This window comes from Rhamphochromis longiceps, linkage group LG4 (genome assembly GCF_057381845.1).
Source record: "Rhamphochromis longiceps isolate RC_006_pf linkage group LG4, R_longiceps_female_GT1.1, whole genome shotgun sequence".
Classification (NCBI taxonomy): domain Eukaryota; kingdom Metazoa; phylum Chordata; class Actinopteri; order Cichliformes; family Cichlidae; genus Rhamphochromis; species Rhamphochromis longiceps.
Window position 1 is genome coordinate 27,556,356 of NC_140560.1, and position 21,298 is coordinate 27,577,653.

The 21,298-nt window shown below is 40.3% G+C and overlaps 1 protein-coding gene across 2 annotated transcripts in view; it reads left to right on the forward strand.

The window, feature by feature from the left end:
* The window catches only part of col5a3a (collagen, type V, alpha 3a), a 47,086-nt gene that overhangs the window by 16,363 nt on the left and 9,425 nt on the right, over window positions 1–21,298 (forward strand). The window contains exons 5-47 of one of the 2 annotated variants that reach the window (XM_085404246.1): window positions 1,243–1,365; window positions 2,779–3,192; window positions 3,647–3,766; window positions 3,875–3,991; window positions 4,090–4,143; window positions 4,230–4,271; window positions 4,471–4,533; window positions 5,919–5,993; window positions 6,161–6,244; window positions 6,387–6,443; window positions 6,827–6,880; window positions 7,028–7,081; window positions 7,206–7,259; window positions 7,835–7,888; window positions 8,135–8,188; window positions 8,716–8,760; window positions 10,002–10,055; window positions 10,248–10,292; window positions 10,816–10,869; window positions 11,358–11,402; window positions 11,770–11,823; window positions 12,675–12,719; window positions 13,066–13,119; window positions 13,580–13,624; window positions 13,763–13,816; window positions 13,926–14,033; window positions 14,473–14,526; window positions 14,868–14,921; window positions 15,054–15,098; window positions 15,313–15,366; window positions 15,668–15,712; window positions 15,822–15,875; window positions 15,984–16,037; window positions 16,169–16,222; window positions 16,339–16,446; window positions 16,705–16,794; window positions 17,015–17,068; window positions 17,265–17,372; window positions 17,685–17,792; window positions 17,878–17,931; window positions 18,090–18,143; window positions 18,244–18,351; window positions 18,456–18,509. In XM_085404246.1, coding sequence (XP_085260372.1) covers window positions 1,243–1,365; window positions 2,779–3,192; window positions 3,647–3,766; window positions 3,875–3,991; window positions 4,090–4,143; window positions 4,230–4,271; window positions 4,471–4,533; window positions 5,919–5,993; window positions 6,161–6,244; window positions 6,387–6,443; window positions 6,827–6,880; window positions 7,028–7,081; window positions 7,206–7,259; window positions 7,835–7,888; window positions 8,135–8,188; window positions 8,716–8,760; window positions 10,002–10,055; window positions 10,248–10,292; window positions 10,816–10,869; window positions 11,358–11,402; window positions 11,770–11,823; window positions 12,675–12,719; window positions 13,066–13,119; window positions 13,580–13,624; window positions 13,763–13,816; window positions 13,926–14,033; window positions 14,473–14,526; window positions 14,868–14,921; window positions 15,054–15,098; window positions 15,313–15,366; window positions 15,668–15,712; window positions 15,822–15,875; window positions 15,984–16,037; window positions 16,169–16,222; window positions 16,339–16,446; window positions 16,705–16,794; window positions 17,015–17,068; window positions 17,265–17,372; window positions 17,685–17,792; window positions 17,878–17,931; window positions 18,090–18,143; window positions 18,244–18,351; window positions 18,456–18,509 — 3,174 coding nt within the window. The remainder of the gene's footprint in view (window positions 1–1,242; window positions 1,366–2,778; window positions 3,193–3,646; window positions 3,767–3,874; window positions 3,992–4,089; window positions 4,144–4,229; window positions 4,272–4,470; window positions 4,534–5,918; window positions 5,994–6,160; window positions 6,245–6,386; window positions 6,444–6,826; window positions 6,881–7,027; window positions 7,082–7,205; window positions 7,260–7,834; window positions 7,889–8,134; window positions 8,189–8,715; window positions 8,761–10,001; window positions 10,056–10,247; window positions 10,293–10,815; window positions 10,870–11,357; window positions 11,403–11,769; window positions 11,824–12,674; window positions 12,720–13,065; window positions 13,120–13,579; window positions 13,625–13,762; window positions 13,817–13,925; window positions 14,034–14,472; window positions 14,527–14,867; window positions 14,922–15,053; window positions 15,099–15,312; window positions 15,367–15,667; window positions 15,713–15,821; window positions 15,876–15,983; window positions 16,038–16,168; window positions 16,223–16,338; window positions 16,447–16,704; window positions 16,795–17,014; window positions 17,069–17,264; window positions 17,373–17,684; window positions 17,793–17,877; window positions 17,932–18,089; window positions 18,144–18,243; window positions 18,352–18,455; window positions 18,510–21,298) is intronic. The other variant, XM_085404247.1, reaches the window with a different exon arrangement.

A 21,298-nucleotide genomic window follows, 5' to 3' on the forward strand; every position in this document is an offset into this window, starting at 1 on the left:
TGCAGCTCTCACTCTCTCTCCCTCTCTCTCTCTATCACACCTTAGAGTGCAATAATTTTCTTTGCTTGACATGGGCTTTTGGCCAAAACAGGAAGAAAAAAGGGATAAATGGATAACAAATCCTTTCATGTTTAATACATTAAAGCATAAATGACTGTTTGAACAGTTCCTAGGATTACAGTTTTGTTCACGATGATCAAGGCTTTGCATAGACATGCGCTGCTGATTTGAGTTGTGCTGGAAGAAATATGAGGCGGTGGGTAAAGGAGAAGTGATGTGTTTAGATTTATTTCACCTCTGGCAGCTAAATCTTAATTAAAGAGATTACAATGGGGCTACAATTACCACAAAATCAAATGCTTAATCTAACTTAATTTATTATAAATGGTTGCCCAACTGTCCCTGGACACATTTCACCAGGCAGTATGTTTGCTATAGCGTGTCAGTTACATAGATTTGTATCACTAATTCAATCAAAACCTCATCAGCCACTGTCCTGTGGGGCTGGCAGCACTGTGTTTTTTTGTCAATTACTCTCTGATCCATGTCTCACAGAAATTAGCCCCGCAGCTCCTATTCTTTTACTATGAAGCTTGTGTTTGTTATTTTTGTATTTATTCATCCTTTAAAATGTTGTGATCTCAGCCAAAAAAATAGTTAAAATATAACATTTTCTTAAATATACTTTTATATAATTTTATTTAAACATTATTTTTGATATTTTTCTTGATAATATCTGTATCATGAGTATTCATTGGCATTATAAACTAATTAACCTTGTAAATTTTAGTACAAGAAGGACTGATGTGAAATATGATGTTGATAGAAGTTTACAGTTGTCTTGCGTTTAAGGCCGCTAAAGCCAAAAAAGGCTCTGGGTTCAGTGCTGCAGGGTACAGCCATGCTGTCTCTCTGTGTGTCTATATATACACTCTGGCATTGCCCACAGGGCAGGATGGTAGAGAGCTGCTTGACTGTTTCGTGCACACACTTGGGCCCCTCATGGGGTTATGGCCAAAAAGAGGTCCAATAGTCAGTAACAATTTTACTGTTGCTGACAGTTTGTGGCACTCCTTTACAACCCTCTGCTTTACATTTAGCTATGTAGCCAGATGTTCTCATAGCATCTGTCAAGTTGGAGTGTTTAATTTCTATTTTCTGTTCCATCCCAAATGTCTTTTCAGCATGCAGTAGCAGCTGCATGATTTCTTTATTTTTGACTTTTTTTTTTTTTTATTTCAGGGAGATATTCAACAACTGCTGATTGTGGAGGACAGTGAGGCTGCTGCCAACTACTGTGTAAACTACATACCAGACTGTGACTCAGCTTTGCCCTATCACAGCCAAGCTCTGAACCTGCAGGAGGTCAGTACTGCCATTGAGAGGAGGTGATGCCTACTGGAAAAATGTTTGACACTTCAAACATTACAGTGAAGCCAAGCTTTTGGTGACCTTAAATAACCGTAGAATCCTGGCTTATATTTTTGTCTGAACATGAAGGCCTGGAAATTTTAAAATGCTGTACATATTGTGTCATTGTCTTTTTTTCATACTAGCCCAACATTGTGTATTAACGCTTAAGCAGTATCGTGAAATTCTCCTTCTTGCCCTAATGGCAGGTCTCTCTGGCTGCCAAACACTTAATTCACAGCCAATCAGTTAAAGAAGCAAAAGCACACAGCTACATGTTTCAAAGGTTCTGAGGGCTTTTAAAAAGAGACTTGGACGATTACCACAGAATAGGGCAAGTAAGTGTATCTTCTTTTAAATACAGCCAGCAGTGGAGCAGTTCTATGGTCAGATGCTCTTTTGGCAAAATAGACAGTGCCAGAAGCCCATAACTCAAATATGATATAATAGCTCTTCCTTTCCTTAAGGGATGTATCTGTCATAGACATAAATTACTGTATATGTCTTTGGTTCTGTATGAAAGATAGAGATAAGATGAAAGGAAGGAAGCAGCTGTGTGTGTCGGTTTCATGAACCACACGCAATGTTTTCTGTGTTTGTCTATTTTTTGTGCATATGCCACATGAACATAGGTGAAAAAATTATGAGTGCACAACTTGTTGAGCCAAGCCACTGATGATCATGTAAGAACGGTTCATTAATGGGACTGTGTGTCCATTTCGATAGTCATCCAGCTGGCTTTTAAAGAGCTACAGCTGAGCAATGAACTCTTGAGTCCAGAATATGTCAGCATCTGTCACTTCACTGACCTACTTCCCATCATTCTCCCTTACACGCTGAGCTTGTTTAAAAGTGGCTCTAATTCATGTCGCTGATGTCTTTTACAGACTTTACCTACAACATCATTTTCAGGCAGGGGCCATTCCTAACACTGACATGTAACGGACGTCAGTCTGGAGCAGGGGTGGGCACTTAATTTTCCCAAGGGGCAACATGAGAGACTACGGCTGCTGTGGAGGGTGCAGTCCTTCACATTTGTTCACTTAGTAGAGAACACTTTTTGCATATAATTAACAAATTTGTAGCATTAAAGGCACTGTGACCTCTAAGCACACAAGTAAATATCAAGTAAATGTGTTTTGTTAGAATCTATATTTGTGTATTCCTTCTCATTTCATATTTTGTGTCAGGCTTTTATCAGCTCATTGGAACTTACAGTGGGCATCTGTAAGGGTGTCATGGGACCTGATTACATTTCTTGGCTTTCCTGAAGCAGGCTATTTCTATGATTTTCATTTACAGCAGTGTTTGTTTTTTTCTCCATCCTCCATCTATGTCCTCATCTTGCATTCTACTTTTTCATAAAAGACCTCCCAATATGGGTCTGTTGCCTTGATGCAAAGTGACCAGCCAGCTGAACCAAAGGAGGTCCCCAAAAAGGAGAAGAAAGGAAAAAAGGACAAAAAGAAGAGGGATAAAGACTCTAAAGGCAAACGTAGAAGGAAGGACAAGGGAGAGAGGGGATCCAGAAAGAAAAAACACGAAGAGGAAGCTCTGGAGGAAGGCTTCCTTAGAGTTTCCACAACACTGCCTCCATATCAAACCCAGGAAACTTTTCAGGCAACTAAGTTGCCAGAAATTAAGAGTACCCTAGAAACTACCATTCCAACTGATGTTTTCTACAAGACCTTCACGGAGATACCAACACATGAACCTGACTTCACAACTGAAGCCTCTACTTTCATACCTAGGACATTGCCTGTGTCAAAGGTTACCGAGGAGGTAGACAAATTTGCCTGTAGATGCTGTCCGTTCCAATCCCTCCCACTATTTGCAGCTCTAACCAATCACTCCCCTAATATTTAGAGAGCACCTCTTCCTCCTCTCACCTCCGCAATCACTTACCACCACTATGTATTTGTCTGTTTATAATTTGCACATAAACTAATTTGTCACACTCACACTGCTTCTGCTGCTGCAGCAGCCTCTCTCATGCTGTCACATGACTCTGATGTAGTCTGTCAATTAATAACACTGTAAACACTGTAATTAACTGCACACCTGTAAGCTTTTATCTTGGTTAACTAGTGTACTCCCATGTAATCCACCTGTCTTGCTAACATCCATGTGGTACAATGCAGTGTTTTTATTAGGCAGTGCATGGCACAGAGACATGCCCAGTGCCGCCTGGTTAATCTCTGCTCTGACTCACTTAAGTCTGTGTGCTCGCCTGCAGGAGGACACACCTGTAAGGGAACCAGTGGTGGAAGAGTATGAAGATGACCTTTTAGAAGACCTTTATCATAATCTCTCAGTTTCTACAGTAATAGTCGGCCCAAATGTTACTGAATATGAGGTAGGTTAAACGCAAACGCAAGAAATGTCTTCTGCACAGCATAGAAACACTGTGAGGTTATTTGGCTTTCACTACACCAGTCGCTAATAGTTTGTTATTCCTTAACAGATTCTTGAATATGAGGATTTCAAGAATGATACAGAGTTAGAGTATGAGGAGTATGAAATGTACGAGGATGGCTTTGACTTTGCAAAGCAGGAAAGGGCTCAGACATGGGATGGAGAGGTAAATCTCACAGTGACCTCATACATCAAGTGAGTGGTCATGCCTGTGTTAAGTGATTTCTGACAGTCCGCATCTTTTCATCTTTTACCCCTCCTCAGGGTAACCTCAGAGCAGAGAAAGGCCAGAAGGGAGAGCCAGCTATTCATGAACCGGTGAACTGTTACAGACTTTTAATGAATAGGCTAGTAGTTTGGCTATGAGTATGGAAAATAACTTGATACTCTCCATGTTTTTCTAGGGTACAATAGTGAAAGGACCCCCAGGGCTACCAGGGCCAGAGGTAAACAAATTCCACCTGAACTTTTCAGATGAGGTGCAAAATGCTGAGATTTTCAGTGTTAGACATTGTTATGCCTAACACTTGCACCTTAAGTTTTTGAACAGTAGTTAGTATGTAGAATTGATATGTATAGCCGATTATCGATTAAACGATTATTGCGTTTATGTAAGCAAATATGGACTAAATGTATCTTCCACAGGGGTCTCCTGGACCAGCTGGTCCAGTAGGACCTCCAGGACCCAGGGGAGATCCCGGTGACTTGGTGAGTGAGGTTTAGGACTTGGGTTCACTCATTAAATGTAGAGTGAATTAGTTTGACCTCAGTCTTTTCCATCACCTGTGAGACTCAACTCTGAATTTAACTGTGACCTTAATGTGAAACACATCCGCAGTATCAAGATGTCCTGGCTTGCTGAAATGAACCTGCAGGAGTTCAGGGATTCATTTTGGCTCACAAATGTTGTTGTCTATGATTCATCATAGAAAATATGCCAAATTACATACAGAGACACCAGCAGATGCTCTGTCATTTCCTAGTAGCAGAAAAAAAACAAATTGAGTGGATGAATAAATGCTACTGCAACCACAAAGGAAAATTATCTTGCAGTTTTAGAGATAGAGTCGCACCTGAATCTTAATGAAACAAAGGCAAACTGACAAGCAGCACTAACAACATTCCTCCACCTTAGTGTTCACCTTGGCTTGATCTTTTGAGGAACTGCATCTGAACAGTTATTTAGTATTACATTTATTCCTATCACAGGACAATTTGACACTTTTATAGAGATAGAATATTTACTGGATTATTTTAATAGCCTAATGTAAATGCAACAACCCTTCTTCTTCACAGATCTTTACTTATCACATATAATGCTTTTGGATAGCTTAACTTTTATTCTAAGTATTACAAATGAAGATGTGAAAAGCATTATGGTGATACTCTACTGATGTTTATGCTCCAGCGTTTTTCCATGCTTTGACATAGACTTTCACGGACAATATCTTTAACGCACTATATAACACTTACTCAAGTCCACTTTGTCGACATATACTTCAGCAAATCATTAACACTTATTTTATTGGCTATTCTCAACGTGTTGTTATAAGGAAAGTTATTTACCCTTGAGATCACACAATTGTAAATATTTCTAATTATGTGTTACTGTTGGAAATGGTTTAAAAATTCAAGACTAAAGGCAACTTTTGGAAAAATATCATTGATTTATTAAAATATTCATTCAGTAGTCAGAAAATATAAAACAACTCACACAATGTGTATACAGAATATAAAGTCTTGTGTGTGGATGTGCATGTGTGCGTTTGTGAGACAAGCTGTAGAAACAAAGCAACATTTATTTTTTCAAAGATTGGATTGTTTTCCTCTTCGTCTAGCTTCCAAGTGTTTCTCTTACTTTCTCCCAGTGATATGCTGCACACACCATAGAACTTTCATGATTTCACAGGACATCTTCTTGACTTGCATTGATTTCACAAGCTAAGTCACAACTGGATCTTGTGACATTTTAACCCCTAATCTTAAAAACAAAACCCATCCTCTTAAAATTCTCTCAATCTCTACTCTCTCAATCTTACTCACTCACTCACTGCCAAGCTATTTTTCTTCCCTTTCCTGTCTTCACTTTTCAGGGTCCCCCAGGACGGCCTGGTCTTTCCGGGGCTGATGGGATTCCAGGCCCTCCAGGAACACTGTTAATGCTACCAGTAAGACCTTAAACACACTGAAACATGCCCACACAAACGCACAAAGAGTACACTTTTTCCACATGTGGTGTAGTAGTAAGACCACAAGGGGGGGCTGTGTGACTGAACTAGCTTTATGCTTGGGAAATCTGCAGTGAGTAGTGACTTCTGCTTGTCATTGCCTCCAGTTTCAGTTTGGAGGTGATTCCCAGAAGGGGCCAGTGGTGTCCCCCCAGCAGGCCCAAGCACAAGCTATATTGCAACAGGCCAAGGTATAGTTCAAAGAAGCAAATTCACAATACAACATTACTGCATACTGAGATTTAGTTCTCCATCAGAATATTTTTTAGCATGTAGCAAGTCAGTAGGTACATTCTTTAGCTTACATAAAGCATAATGTTGTTTTTCTTTCAGATGTCACTCAGGGGGCCTCCAGGCCCGCTTGGTCTTACAGGGCGACCGGGCCCATTGGTATGAATCTCTCTCTCTGACCTTTATCAAATTTACATCATATCTCAAGGGCTCCTACGTCCTCTACCCCCAGCTTTAAACTCTATCTGACCAAGCTCAATCTCATGTCACTCTTTCCCACCCTAACCTCATCATTACGCTTGCTCGGTATATTTAAATTGAGAAATTTGTCTGTATTTCCAAAAAAAACCCCCCAAAAAACAACCAAAAAAAACCCAAGAGATGGAAAAATGAAACAATTTTTAGATGATTTATTTTCAGTTCATTCTTAATTTTTTGGTTTGGGTCTATATTTGAGGAGTATGTTTGTATACATGTATATACATTTGAAAAAGTTGAGTTTCCCCTCTTTGTCATGTCATGCATGACCTTTTATTTCCCAGGGTGATCCTGGTTCCTCTGGGCTCAAAGGAGAACGTGGAGAAAGTGGCTCTGCTGTAAGACTAGACATAATTTTTACCTCACGCCTACCTTGGATTATAGCCTCTTTATCTTTTTTGTCATGGTATTGATTTCCATTTGTCCTCTTGCCTTCCTTTTAACACCTTTTCCTATTTGTCTTGCTCTCTTCATTTGTCATGAAGGGACCACGCGGGTTGCCAGGCTCCCCTGGAATTAATGGGAGGCCAGGCAAGAGGGTGAGATATCTTAAATATTGGACATTTAAGTGCTGAAAACATTTATGTCTACAGCTTGTGTAAAAAGTATATTGTAGCGTAGAGTGGCCTACGGTGAATCAGATCTGGATGTTGTATCTCATAGGGCCGTGCTGGAGCGGACGGTGGTCGTGGCGCTCCAGGTGAAACTGGCACAAAGGTGAGTTTTTTTGTAATTATACTGAACTGCCCTTCAAATGAGCTACACCCAGTACACACACATTTGGCTCTTCTACAATCTCATTTAGATTGTGTGTTTGTGTGAATGCTGCATTGTAATTTGTAGGACGATATTATTGTTGTTCCTGTTAACTTTACTTGAATTCATTGTCCTGTTTCCATGAACACAGTAACACACATGTTTAGGTGGCGAGGTCTTAAACAATAACAAACTATCTCCACTTGCAAGAGTAAGCCTTTAGGTGTCGAGTGTCCCCCAGCTTATTATATGTTACTGACAACAAGGCAACTCAATATATAAGAGCTGCAGGAAGCGCTTAGTAAAAAACTCAGTCTTCCCTGATGTGTCTGACAGAACAGCAGAGTCTTTATCAGTCAAAGCAGCATTTTAGCAGACCTACAGCTAATCTTCACACTTTCTCTTCCCGATGCACAGTCTGAGCAGATGGGAGGCTCTGCCAGGGGAGACTTTCACTACAATTCTGCTAATGTTTACACATTACCATATGTGTGTGTTTCAGGGTTTAATGCACTTGGTTCTCTATTACTTTGCAGGGCGACAGGGGTTTTGACGGCCTCCCAGGTCTCCCAGGAAACAAGGGGCACAGAGTGAGTTACGTTTGGCTACTTGATACAGTCACTGTACTTCAAGCACTTAGTCATTCAGACACCAACATGATAACATAGCATGCATGAATACCTTACACATCGTATAGCAGATGTTTATTTCCATTATGTGACCGTAATGGTTGTTGTGACTTCTGTGATGACAGGGTGCACTAAAAAAAAGCATTCGCTATAAACAGAACATACCTAAACATCTTGAGGCTTGTCGCTAATGTTTTTTTCTTGTAGGGGGACAGAGGAAAGCCTGGTCCTCAGGGGCCTGTCGGGGAACCAGGAGAGAGGGTAAGTGTGCAATGCCTCTCAAAATTTAATTTCACGCTGAAAATAGTTTTTCTAATTTTTCTGTTATGGAAAGTTAAAGGGAAGGTCTTCACAGAGCATTAAATAAAACCATTTATTCAGTTAACCACGACATGTCGAAGCAGACTTCACAGTAAATGAAAGGTCTATATTATAACTTCCTGCTTTTTTTATTTCCGCTTGGCTAGCCTGAGTTCATTTGGTAACTACATTTGCAAAATACATTAAAAAGCTAGCTAATACAACCCTGCAATAGAATTGAAAATATGAAAGATAGAAGCTCTGTCAGGATAGTATCAATTTATGCAAGCTGGCGGGTAAGGTTTGAGAGGGCGGTCTATTAGTCTTTGCTCAAAGATAGTTGAGCCTTATCTGTCAGGCAGTGAATTTCTTTAATGAGCTATTTCCACAGATTATGTCTCTGGGGATATAAATGTATCCCTGCCTAAGGTTGAGTAAGAAAGGCACACAAAATCTGTGTCGAATGTGTGTCCTTCCTTTTATTTTAGGGATCTAATGGACCTGTTGGGCCACGAGGGCAACCAGGCGAACCTGTGAGTATCCACATACAGAAAAATTAAATGTGATATTGTTTATATATGTAGTTACACATCACAGCATGTCTCTAATGAAAATATTTATTTTGTAGCGTTCCTCGACGGGATAAATTCTTGATTCAAAGGATGCATTAATCTATGCATTAGTCTGTGCTTTAAACGCTCTTTAATACAGAAATAAAATAAAAAACTAGTAAAACAGAAACCGATTTCTCCAGCAAACCCAGAGGGGATTGCCGGTGATTACTTTATTTAGCAGCTGACTGAAGTTTCTGCCCAAAGCATACAGCAGAACTTACACAAGTATAAACTGTGCTGCTTGTATTTCTCATGTACAGAAACACTGAACAATATTTTGCAATACACAGCGCCTAGTTAAAAACACTAGGACAGTCACACCTTATTAAAGTAACACTGTCACAGGGTTCACCTTTGCATTATAAATGAAAAGGTCACTGAAAAAAGGCATCTCAAATACAAAGGTATAGCATTCTAGTTCTGTCATAGAGATTATACCTAGAGATTACTATAGGATCCCTGAAAGATTTTAACAGCACCACTGAAGAGGCTGTCGTTTTTGTGCATCTGCAGTGAACATTGGTTAATTGGTTATGAGTCACACTGTCTTTCTCCCCGTAGATGAGGTTAGGGCTCAGCAGGGTTCTGTCCCTCCAAATGGATCACTGAGTGCAGGAAGAAACGGAGCGCAGTAAGACATGTTGGGAAAACTGTGCTCAACTACAAAGTCGTAGGAGAGGAGAGGATTTAACTGTTGATGAGAGCGAGGAAGATAGAAAAAGTGACACAGTAAGAGACAAACACAAGACAGAAATTTGTTTGGTGGTGAATGAGATAAGAGAGATGGAGTGAGGAAAGTGGAAAGAGAGAGTAGGAGAGAGAAGAGATAAAATCCTGGCCCGAATGATTATATTTCCATATCAATCACTTCCCAGGAGATCACAGATGTGGCTTTGGAACAGGTGGCTTGGCCAGCCTACAAAGAGGAAGGCTGACAAAAACAGAGCACACAAACACACTCATGCTAACAGGCTAGCACAGTCTCCGTGGCTAGCACATACAAAGCAGATGCATGCACACACACACACCAAAGTGTATTATGTCTCTCCTTGTTTTTCTCCCTCTCCTTAGTTTTTATTCATGATTTAGTATTCCACTCTCATTCAGTCTCATCATGAATGCAGGCTAGCTGCTGACTATTTGCTGTGTTTTGTCTCCAGGGTCCTCGAGGTCTTGTTGGGCCAAGGGGGCCACCTGGCCCACCTGGGCAACCGGTAAGTCAACATCGACTGAATTACAGGATCAAAGCTATTCAGCTGCTTCAACTCTATAAAGGCCTCTCTATTGCATGAATCATCGATATGCAAGATGGACAAGAAAACTGTCGAACTATCTCCATATTTTGATCAAACTTTGACATTAAATTTGCTGTTTTCTAACATTTATTGACATGCATTTTTTGTCAGGGAATTCAAGGAACTGATGGAGTACCAGGGTCAAAGGGCAACCCGGTCAGTCACATCTTCTCAAACCTACTATTATGTACCAATGATTACTGGCTTTATTTACACTAGAAAAATCATAGCAACTTAGGTTTAACTGCTAATGGAAATATTAACCAGTCATGTGATGGTAAATGGCCTGTATTTGTATAGCGCTTTTCTAGTCCCTAAGGACCCCAAAGCGCTTTACACAACCTGTCATCCACCCATTCACACACACATTCACACACTGGTGATGGCAAGCTACAATGTAGCCACAGCCACCCTGGGGCGCACTGACAGAGGCGAGGCTGCCGGACACTGGCGCCACCGGGCCCTCTGACCACCACCAGTAGGCAACGGGTGAAGTGTCTTGCCCAAGGACACAACGACCGAGACTGTCCAAGCCGGGGCTCGAACCAGCAACCTTCCGATTACAAGGCGAACTCCCAACTCTTGAGCCACGATCGCCCCATGTGATGTCAGCATACAACCATTGGACCAAGATCATGTGAGGACAGACTGTATGATCACCAGGGTTTCTTGTTCTTAGGGTCCAATTGGAGAGATGGGGCCCCCAGGTCAACAGGGGAATCCTGGAGTGCAGGTATTTCATCATCAGAAAAGTTACTTTGAGAGTTAATCGCCTCAGTATTACACAGTTGGCATCGAGAATGCATTTTCTGTGCATGAAGACTTGTTTCTTTGCATTGTTACTCCATCTCACGGTTTACTTGCTCTTCTCTAGGTTTAAAAAGTATCTTTGGCCTTTTGGGCATATAAAAATTAATTATACATTTGCATGACTCAATAAAGGATTCAATATAAGAGGCTGTTTTGTTAGTTAACGAAAGGACTGTTTCAGTAGAAACAACATTTTGTACCCGACAGCAACAAAGTGTCATTTTAAAATGCTGTCAATGACATTACAGTCATGTAAAGAAGTGTTTGTCATATTTTCAGATAGATCCTATTATTATTCACGGCTCTTACATAAATGCACCATATTAAAACACACAGAGTCATGCAAATCTAGGCTCCCAGCCGTCTGCTAAACGCAACACTTAACTTGATTGATGCTTTGTTTTGGTGTAGGGCTTGCCTGGTCCTCAGGGTCCCATTGGATTGCCAGGAGAGAAGGTAGGGAGCATGTCTCTCACTTAATTTTAAAATTAAAGCTGTGCCCTTATGAACCCTGTCATCACACACTCAAAGGAGACAGGCTGAACAGGGGAGTATGACCAAGCCACTTCTGGCACCCATTCAGGCAATGTGGAGCTAGACAAGAAATCAATACACAAGAAACACACACAGGCATAACAGACACCTGGGACAGTCTTGGGTGCTGCACATCATAAAGCCAGACTGATAAAAGAAATAATAAAGACTTGGTCACAAATACAATATGTAGCAGCAAAGTGGAAATTTTGTTCACTCAGTGATGAGTTGAGGTTTTATGCATCTGAAGCTTGACTCTAGTATTAATACCTCTTTATGTCCCATACAGGGTCCCCAGGGGAAACAAGGCATGCAGGGACTGCCAGGCATTGACGGACCTCCCGTAAGTAACACGCAAACCTGTGTCTGTGCACAACTTATATTCAGTATCAGAGTTTTCTACTGATGCACCAGTCACCATCAGCTGATGTACTGCAATCAGTTTAAACATAGCATTTATGTACAGATTTTAATAAATAAGCCTATTTATTAGACAAAGATACTAGCTTATGAAACAGAGAGTTGTTTACCCACTGCATCTGTTTCATTTTTAAGTTTAAATTCTAAAACTTCCTTTTTTTCCATTTTAAATCATCCTTTTTATATGTTTTTATTTTTTAATTTCTCTGTAAAGCACTTTGAATCACCATGTTGTTGAATTGTGCAATATAAATAAACTTGCCTTGCAAATTAAGCAAACTGTGTATGCATACAGCTGTTTGTATGTAGACACACACACACACACACACACACACACACACACACACACACACACACACACACACACACACACACACACACACACACACACACACACACACAATGCAGAAAAGTAGGCAAGGATTAAATTGGCTAACCTACACTTTCTGTGGTTTGCCGGTAGGGGGACATAGGAGGCATTTTCTGAAATGGATCCAAGGATCCAAGGCAAGGCATTTTGAATAATAGTCATTTTACAGTGAAGCTTTTCTCATTTACAAGGATTAATTTTAGACGGAAGTCAAACACATTTTTATACATAATGGTTCTTGTATTACTTTTTTGCAAAACTTGGTGAGATATAATGGTGCTTCACTCTCAGCCCTGATGCAGCTTCCTGCTTTTCACTTTTCAAACAGAAATTCCTATGTTGAGGTGATATAATAATCATGTATTTTACTGATAAGTCAAACGGGTACTTTTGTTCCTGCTTAGGGTCACCCAGGAAGAGAGGGCCCCCCAGGAGAAAAAGGCATCCAAGTGGGTATCTGCATGTCTGAAGCTTGTCTATTGCAGTAATGGATCAAGATATCAAAATGCCAATGTCATATTTTTTTTTCCAAATCTACATCTGTGTATTAACATTAAGGCTTATCATTATGATCATTGTGTCCCTACAATGCCATCTTTATTATAAAAAAGCCTAAGTCCATTAGTGTAAGCAGCATGCACTCAGATTCATCCGCTTGTCTTGTTTCCTTTTTGTCTGACAAGAGAAAAAGTCACTGAGTGCATTGTTTATCCATATCTAATAAGAGAATTGCCTCTTTGCTGGCTACTTCTTATTTTAAAAAGAGTACTATAATAATGTTATATTTTCATGTAGGGTTTACCAGGGGCTCAGGGACCAGTTGGTTACCCAGGGATTCGGGGAGTAAAGGTGAGACAATGATGGACAAGCTACATGGTGACACATGGAGGGAGAGCACCTCAGTTCTCAAGGGGACTGCCAATAGACAAATGAGAAGCATTTGATGGATAGAACAAATGTTACATACAGTAGTAAAGTAGTCCATTTTGACTGACTATGCTTTTGAAAGAGTGGAATAAAATATGAAGTTGTCATAGAAAGGCTTTCTGCTTGGGTTTGGGTTTCTTAAATCCTCCAGGGGAAGCCCTTGTTGGATTTTTTACCATGAAATGAATGTAATGCCAATAACTGCTGGAAAATGGATCAATTTTATGTAAAGAGAAAATCAATAGAGATTTACAGTTGTTTTATTTTAAGTTGATTCATTTGTGATAATACAGGTGAGTTGCATAATATATAAAGTCCAGAGTTTTTTTCTTGAATGTTGGTTTCTTAGTTTTCTTAAACTGGATGTTTTTGTTTTTCAAAGGGAGCAGATGGAGTTCGAGGTCTAAAGGGGAGCAAAGGAGAGAAAGTGAGTGACATAGATTGTGAACTTCTCTTTTTCTGCTGATGCCCAAACAATGGATTGCAACTACAAGGACACTTGACAAATTTTATCGTTATGATGGTGTTTAAAGTCCAGTTATTACCACTTCACAATGAATGACAGGGAGAAGATGGCTTCCCTGGGTTCAAGGGTGACATGGGTGTCAAGGGAGACATGGTGAGAGTGACATCTAATAACAAGCCTCTATGTTGTTTTCTCTTAGTTATTGTCTTTTGACTAAGATACATTTTTCTTACTTGCTTTCTGCTCTCATTCATGACTTCAGGGTGATAATGGAGTTACAGGTCCTCGTGGAGAAGATGGACCAGAGGGATCAAAGGGTCAAGCTGGACCCATAGGAGATACTGGTGCTTCAGGGATATCTGGCGAGAAGGTGGAGCTATTAAAAAAACAACAACAAACAAACATTTTTCTTCAAGATAGACTGCCAAAGAAGAAAACTTGTATCTAACTGAGCAGCGAAGTTATGTATTAGTTTTGCTTAGTTTTCAGTTATTTAATGACAAACCTTTCCTATAAAATCACAGTTTAAAATTTCACAAAAATACTGAACATATGGATTTTAATGGCCTTACATTTATTACGACGCATTATACCCCAGTCCTGAGGCGAAATTGCCACTGCACCGGTGTGCATGTATTAGCTATTAATCTTTATGTCATCACTTTATGCAGTAATACAGACATTGCTTGCTGGTTTGGCACAATAATAATGTGCAGTACATTATAAATATCTTGACTGGTTATGGGTTTTTCTATTTAATACTTGCCTTATTTCTTCCTTCTCAATTTTTTTGTCTTTTCTCTCTCCAGGGTAACCTTGGAGTGCCCGGTTTGCCAGGATACCCAGGAAGACAAGGTCCTAAGGTGATTTAGTGTTGATGGGCTATTATGATCAGTTAATGTATCCCCTGGTCCTTTATCAGAGCTTTAAGAAGAAAGATGTGTGTCACTGGCTGGACTGTTTCCTGTCTGATTAAAAATAAAGGATGATGAATAGCATATTAAAAAAGGCTATTTTATTTATAGTTCATTAGTGACATCAATTCATTACATGTTGATGAATGGTGTGTTTAAGGCTGTGTTGAGCTCATGGATTAGATTTGCTTTAATTTGATACAGTAGTTAATTATAAGTTAATGAGACATTAGGGGTGATGTCTGATAAATGGAGGGCTGAGGCTGATTAACCTCTACTTGTGTCTCCAGGGATCACTTGGCTTCCCTGGTGTGGCCGGGGTCCCAGGAGAGAAAGGACGAAGGGTGAGAGCTATATGAACATTTTAATACACATTACATTCTGACTTTCACACGATTTGCATTTACATTTATTATGTAGGGGATATGTATTTGAAGTAACTGACTGATGAATACTTGTTACCCTTTACAATGCAGGGCCCAGCTGGTCAGCAAGGCACCGGTGGGCAAAGAGGTCCTACTGTGAGTACAGCTTTAGGTGCCCTGCCTACACACCATTTTATTTTAATATAGAAACCCAAGTATACTCAGTCTAATTATATATGGTATATCAATGTGATAACTTGTGACTCACACGGTTACATCACTACAATGTTGTCATATTACAACATATTTGTGTTCCACCTCCTGATAATTCATCAATGTGCTAATAAGCCTGCTGTTTGTTTTCCAATAGGGAGCCCACGGGGGAAGAGGAGGAAAGGGACCAACTGGAAAGCCTGGAGAAAAGGTACATGTAGTGTCATAAACAAAGATTATGTCCATGCACACATTTACACACACCTGGCTAACTCATAAAGTATGGATTAATGCTTTGACAAAGTGCAAACTGGTTGTTGCTTTGCAATTCTTGATGGCAGGCCATCTGGCATGCTACTGTCTAGAAGGGGATACTTCAATTTATACTCTCACCCTCAAAGAGCAATTTGGGAAAGCTAAAAATTTGTTGGCAGTCCGAAAACTAAAAATGTTTGAGTTGAGTTTGAGTCTAGCTATACATTCATTTGCCTTTTGCCTTTTTAATTTGTTAGGGTGCTGCTGGACAAGATGGTCCTCCAGGGTCCCCTGGAGAACAGGTAATGTTTTTAACTACTTCATAATAAATATGATACATTTAGCACCTTTTTTTTGTGTGGGAAATCTTGGCATCATAGCTATGTTTTGATAACCTGCCTTATCTGTTAGGGTCCTCAAGGACCACAGGGAAGACACGGTGAACCAGGACCTAAAGGGCCTAATGTGAGTGGGCTACAATGTGTTTGTCCTTTGGTTTACTTTACCCAATATTTATATTGACCTTTGATGATTTGTTTATTATAGTCATATCAGAAAATTCTTCTTTTGCAGGGTCCACCTGGAAAGGATGGAATACCAGGCCATCCAGGTCAGAGGGGAGAACCAGTGAGTCACTTTTGATCTACTGTAAACAATTGATAAAAACACAATGCCTTTTGATAATCAATCATCATATAAAAGGATCAGCTCCCCTCAATTGTGACAGAGGGTCACAACTAGCACTTCTTTTTCTGTAGGGCTTCCAAGGAAAGAATGGGCCCCCAGGCCCCCCGGGTGTGGTTGGACCACAGGTAAGAAAATCAACAATTTTTAATTCAATTTTTAATAAACTGGTTGTTTTTCACAAATGACATCTACAATAACTACCTACCATCTGCTATGTGCTGTATGCTATGGTTGCTTTTAGGGCAAATCTGGTGAGACAGGACCAACAGGAGATAGAGGTCATCCAGGTGCACCAGGGCCACCAGGTGAGCATGGTTTACCAGGAACTGCCGGAAAAGAGGGTGCCAAGGTGAGTACTTTTCATCATGATGTTTGGCTCATAATCACCTACCAGTATTGCCTTATCACTGTTATATTAGATAAAGCCCAAAGACTCTCTCAGCACTGCCAGAATATCTCTTGGATCTCATCCTGTCCTCTAATTTTCTAATAAACAACACATGAAACCAGACAGTTTCGAGTGTATGATGGCCTATAAGTGATAAATGTTCTTCCTTGGTGTGACTGTCTGGTTGGTATATGAAGGCCAATTATTTGCTCTTTCTAGGGAGACCCAGGTCCATTAGGTGCCCCTGGGAAGAGTGGCCCTGTTGGGCTTAAAGGCTTCAGAGGGAGCAGAGGGACGCCTGGCCAAACAGTAACAAAAATTTTCATATACCTAATATCTATACTGTGCTGACTGCTAACAGCAATTGATGAGTCAGGTTTTTGCACTTAATTAGAGTACTTACATTTACTATAGGTACTCTAATTCATGTGATTGCCTTTAGATCCCAAGTTAAGAATTTTGCAAATTAAAGGTGTAAAAAGATTTGTTGTCCCAGGATTGTGAAGGCTGTTTGTTTCTGTGTCTCCAGGGTCCTGCAGGTTTGAAGGGGGGAGAAGGCCTACCAGGTGTCGCTGGACCTATTGTACGTCTAATTTGTTGAAATTGCTTTCCCATCCTATTCCCTGCTCCATTTTCTGCCGCTATGTTTTATAGAATACTAGGACATATGAAGCAGGAGGCTGTTTCCATGGTGACCAGTGATCGTGACCGTTGCGTTAAATCAAATAGTGAATCATGTGATATAGTTCTCTCACCTCGCTATCTCTTCTTTTTTCCAGGGTTCCACTGGAGAGAGGGGTCCCGCTGGGCCGGCTGGCGCTATTGGCCAGCCAGGACGCCCTGGCGGCATTGGTCCTGCTGGGCCGATGGGAGAGAAAGGCGAGCCAGTAAGATTTGGAACATTGCTAATTTTGTTTCTTACGCAACAATGTCCACTAACACGTATGGTACAATCACCTCCCACCACTGGGTAATAAGCAACGTGTGCTCTCACTTTGGAATGTGATATTATGAGCCAGAGAGCAGGAGAAAGGTAAAGAAGACAGTGAGAGGATATATAAGTGTGATCATGTCTGCTTTCCTGAAAGTGGGTTTTTTTTCCTGGTGTGACACATTAATCAATGTGTTGTGTTGCTTAATGAGAATAACAGTTATAATATATAATATAGATATATGCTGTTTTGCTATCTGTTTGCTAGGGAGAGAAAGGACCTCCAGGGCCAGCTGGGCGTGATGGAGAACTGGGACCAAGAGGGCTGCCAGGGGCTGCAGGACCTCCTGGGCCTCCAGGGGAGGATGGAGACAAGGTGTAGTGAACAGTTAACATTTGCAACCTTTGTTCTTGCTGATTTTTGGACTTAGTTTTTCATGTGTTTGCACTTACCTTGATAGGGAGAAACAGGAGTACCAGGCCAGAAGGGTAGCAAAGGAGACAAAGGGGAAGCTGTGAGTATGCGTTTTTAAGTATAAGCATGACTGTGAATCACCAGGAGGTGGGGGATAAAGGGTTATGAATGATTTGTCATAATTTAGAAAGCCTGAGCCTTTAATCGTGTTCTTCCATCAGTAAATATGTATTGAACTTTCAGTCCGCTCCTTTATAGGGACCCCCAGGACCTGTTGGAATTCAAGGACCTGTGGGTCAGCCAGGACTGCCGGTATGTGCCACAATTTAAAAACAATAAAAAAACCCATAAAGGTTGGCTTGAACTGTGCAATTGTGCAATGCGGACTTGTCTGCGTCTGTGTTTGTTTTAGGGTGCAGATGGTGAACCAGGTCCTCGTGGGCAGCAGGGCATGAATGGGGCAAAAGGAGATGAAGGACCTAGAGGCTTTAAGGGAGGATCTGGTCCTTCTGGACTACAGGTAAAAAAAAAAAAAGCACTGAATTTCAAGAGTGACTATGTCTCCATAATTATAATAGAGTATTTCCTTTCCCTTCTCATGCCTATCACTATACTTCTTTGTAGGGAATGCCAGGACCACCAGGGGAGAAAGGAGAGAGTGGGCATGTTGGCTCAATGGTGAATACTGCACAGCAATCTCAGCACATACATCATTCATCTCATGTCCATTAGGTCCACTGCTGCTTTCAGGTTGCTTCTGACTCATCACTTCTCTGAGATCTTACATCATTATCTTTTTGACTACCCATAATCTTTTTCAGTATTAAACACTATTTCTCACTTCATCTAAAAACCTTTAAATATGTTTCTTTAATTTTTTCACTTTATCAAGAACAGTTTAATCTCTTTGAAAACTGTATCTGTATGTATGTATTTAGTAATGGGAAACAATTATTTACAAGAAAGATATTAGACCATAGGATCCGTAGCCTTTGCAAATAGTGTGTAAATTTACACTTTACACATTCACATGATATACATTTTTCCTCATCCATGATGAGGAAATTGGGCATTACAGTGGTGCAGTGGTTATCACTGTCACCTCACAGCAAGAAGGTTTGAATCCCAGTGCAAAGACATGCAATTATCTGAGTTATATTATTTGATGATTTTAAATTGGCTGTAGGTGTGAGTGCAAATTTCAGGCTGTCTAGCATGTCCAGCGTGTAACCCTCATCTCGTCCTATGACAGCTGGGATAGGCTTCAGCCCCCACTCTAGCCCCGAGTTGGATAAGTGGAGGAAAATGGTCTTATTAGCATTATTATGTGTGAGATTATAGAAGTTATTGCCCAGCTCATACAAATGAAACTGCTTTTTCTTGGTCCCAGCATTCCTTTTGACTTATTACTTTTGCATTTTCCCGCGGAACAACAAATACCATCCCCTTTCTGTGGGACTAAAAGGAGATGGAAAGACAAAGCTGGCAAGATTAGAATAATTCATTAAAAAATGCACCACTATTTAGTTCATTATGTTTTGTTACAATTTCTGTTTCTGGATAGATATACACAGCTGCACAAAAATAATAGAATATCTATGAGTATGATAGTTTTCTCCAGGACAATAAACATAAAAAGAATTAAAGAAAGAATAAGTGATGAAATTCAGTAAGTGTATAATAGAATATGTCTTTATTTTAGAGAGATGGCTCCAATGAAAAGATGTAATAGCTAAATGTTATTTTAGGATATACATTTTTTCTTTAAATTGCTTATTATGGAAAAAAAAAAGACTTCTAATGAGACAACAAAGGAGGCAAAATTGTTTTATTTTTAAGATTCTGGTGTTTGTATTGCACAGTTTTAAGGTATCTGCAGTCAATAGTTGGTACACAGACGCCCCACCTGAGCTTTAATTAGTACTACCTATTTAGTTCATTAGCACCAGCTGTGCTGAATCTGCTGCTGCGGTTTAAACTTGTGAGTCACCCTTTCCTCTGCCGATAATCATTAACATTTACCACCCTGAAATTGGGGGATGTGTTGTTGCGTGGGGCTGGTTTTTCTGAGGTCAGTGATTAGTGCTGATGTTTTTACAAGAGGTAAGACTGATATCCAAAGAAAATCCAGTCTTGGCTTTTCCAGTTTATTGTGAGCCAAATGCACACAAATTAAAGAGGAGTCAACTACATCCTGAAATAAGGGTGTTCTGTCAAAGCTTGTGTAGGTTTTCTGTGGATACACTGGTCTCCTTTCACTGTCGAAAGAAATGCACATTAGATTAAGTGGTGATTCTAAATTGGTTTTATTTATGGATGTGAGTGGGAATCACTGTATGTGTCCCTGCAATGGACTGGCAACCTTCCTAGGATGCCCAACACCTCCTGGCCAGTGATAGCTGAGCTCCAGCTGCTCTGGGACCTCATGTGGACAAGTGCTTAAGAAAATGCCTCCAGTAGTGTTCCCCTTAAAACATGCTTGAAAACCGTAATAGCTGACAAATTCCACCTTGGAGGAATTTATGAAAACCTAGCTATATTTGTGTTTTCCCAATAACAGACATTTTGATACGCAGGCAGTGTGACTTGTCATAACAGCAAAAGCACAAGTGAAACTAATAATGTTAACTACGGTTCCGCTCCAGGTAATGATCCCAGTAAGCCGTGTCAGAGAGCCAGCATGCACAATATCATAGCGAGCAAAAGATTTTAGTAGAGACATATCACAGCAGTGACATAATGACACGCTTAACAAATGAGCAATCCTTAAGACTTCTTATAGTCCCTCATTAGCTCCATAGCAGTCAATGTTATGCTGACAGGTCAGTCATTAAAATCTGGCATGTAAATTTGGGCATTTGGTTATATTTTATAAATAATTATTATTAGTTGAAAGAAAGCTATTTAAATGCATTAACCTGTAATATCGCTACATCATTTTTAATCTGTGATTTAAGGCCAAGATTGAAAAGTAGTAGTACCCAATAGACCTTGGCTTCATGTGTAAGAAAGATTATCCCAGGAAATGAATAGGTCATTCTGTATGTGAAAGAAAGAAATAAGATAAATAAAAACAGAAAAAGAAGCAGTGACAGAAAGGAGGCAGTGGAGCAATGGAGTGGAAGGAAGAGGCGGGGCTCTTATTGTGAGCAGGAAGACGGTGTGACAGCTGCTAATCAGATTAGCCTCAGCCTTGGCCGTCTAATGAGCATCCTCCTTTGTGACAGTCATCTCACAACGCTGTCAGCCATGAACACACGCTCAACAAGATTCTCTATAGCCCCTCTTCTCCACAGCCAGATTAGGGAGGGAATGCATTAAAATGGAACCAAAACAAGAGAGAGGGAGAGAAGAGAGATGCTGAGGACTCAGTGGGGAAGTTTCATTCATGTGTGAGTGCCGCGGATCACAGAATTCTTCCCCCTAATGCCGAAGTATTTCTCCACCAGAAGGATATGTGTTTCCTC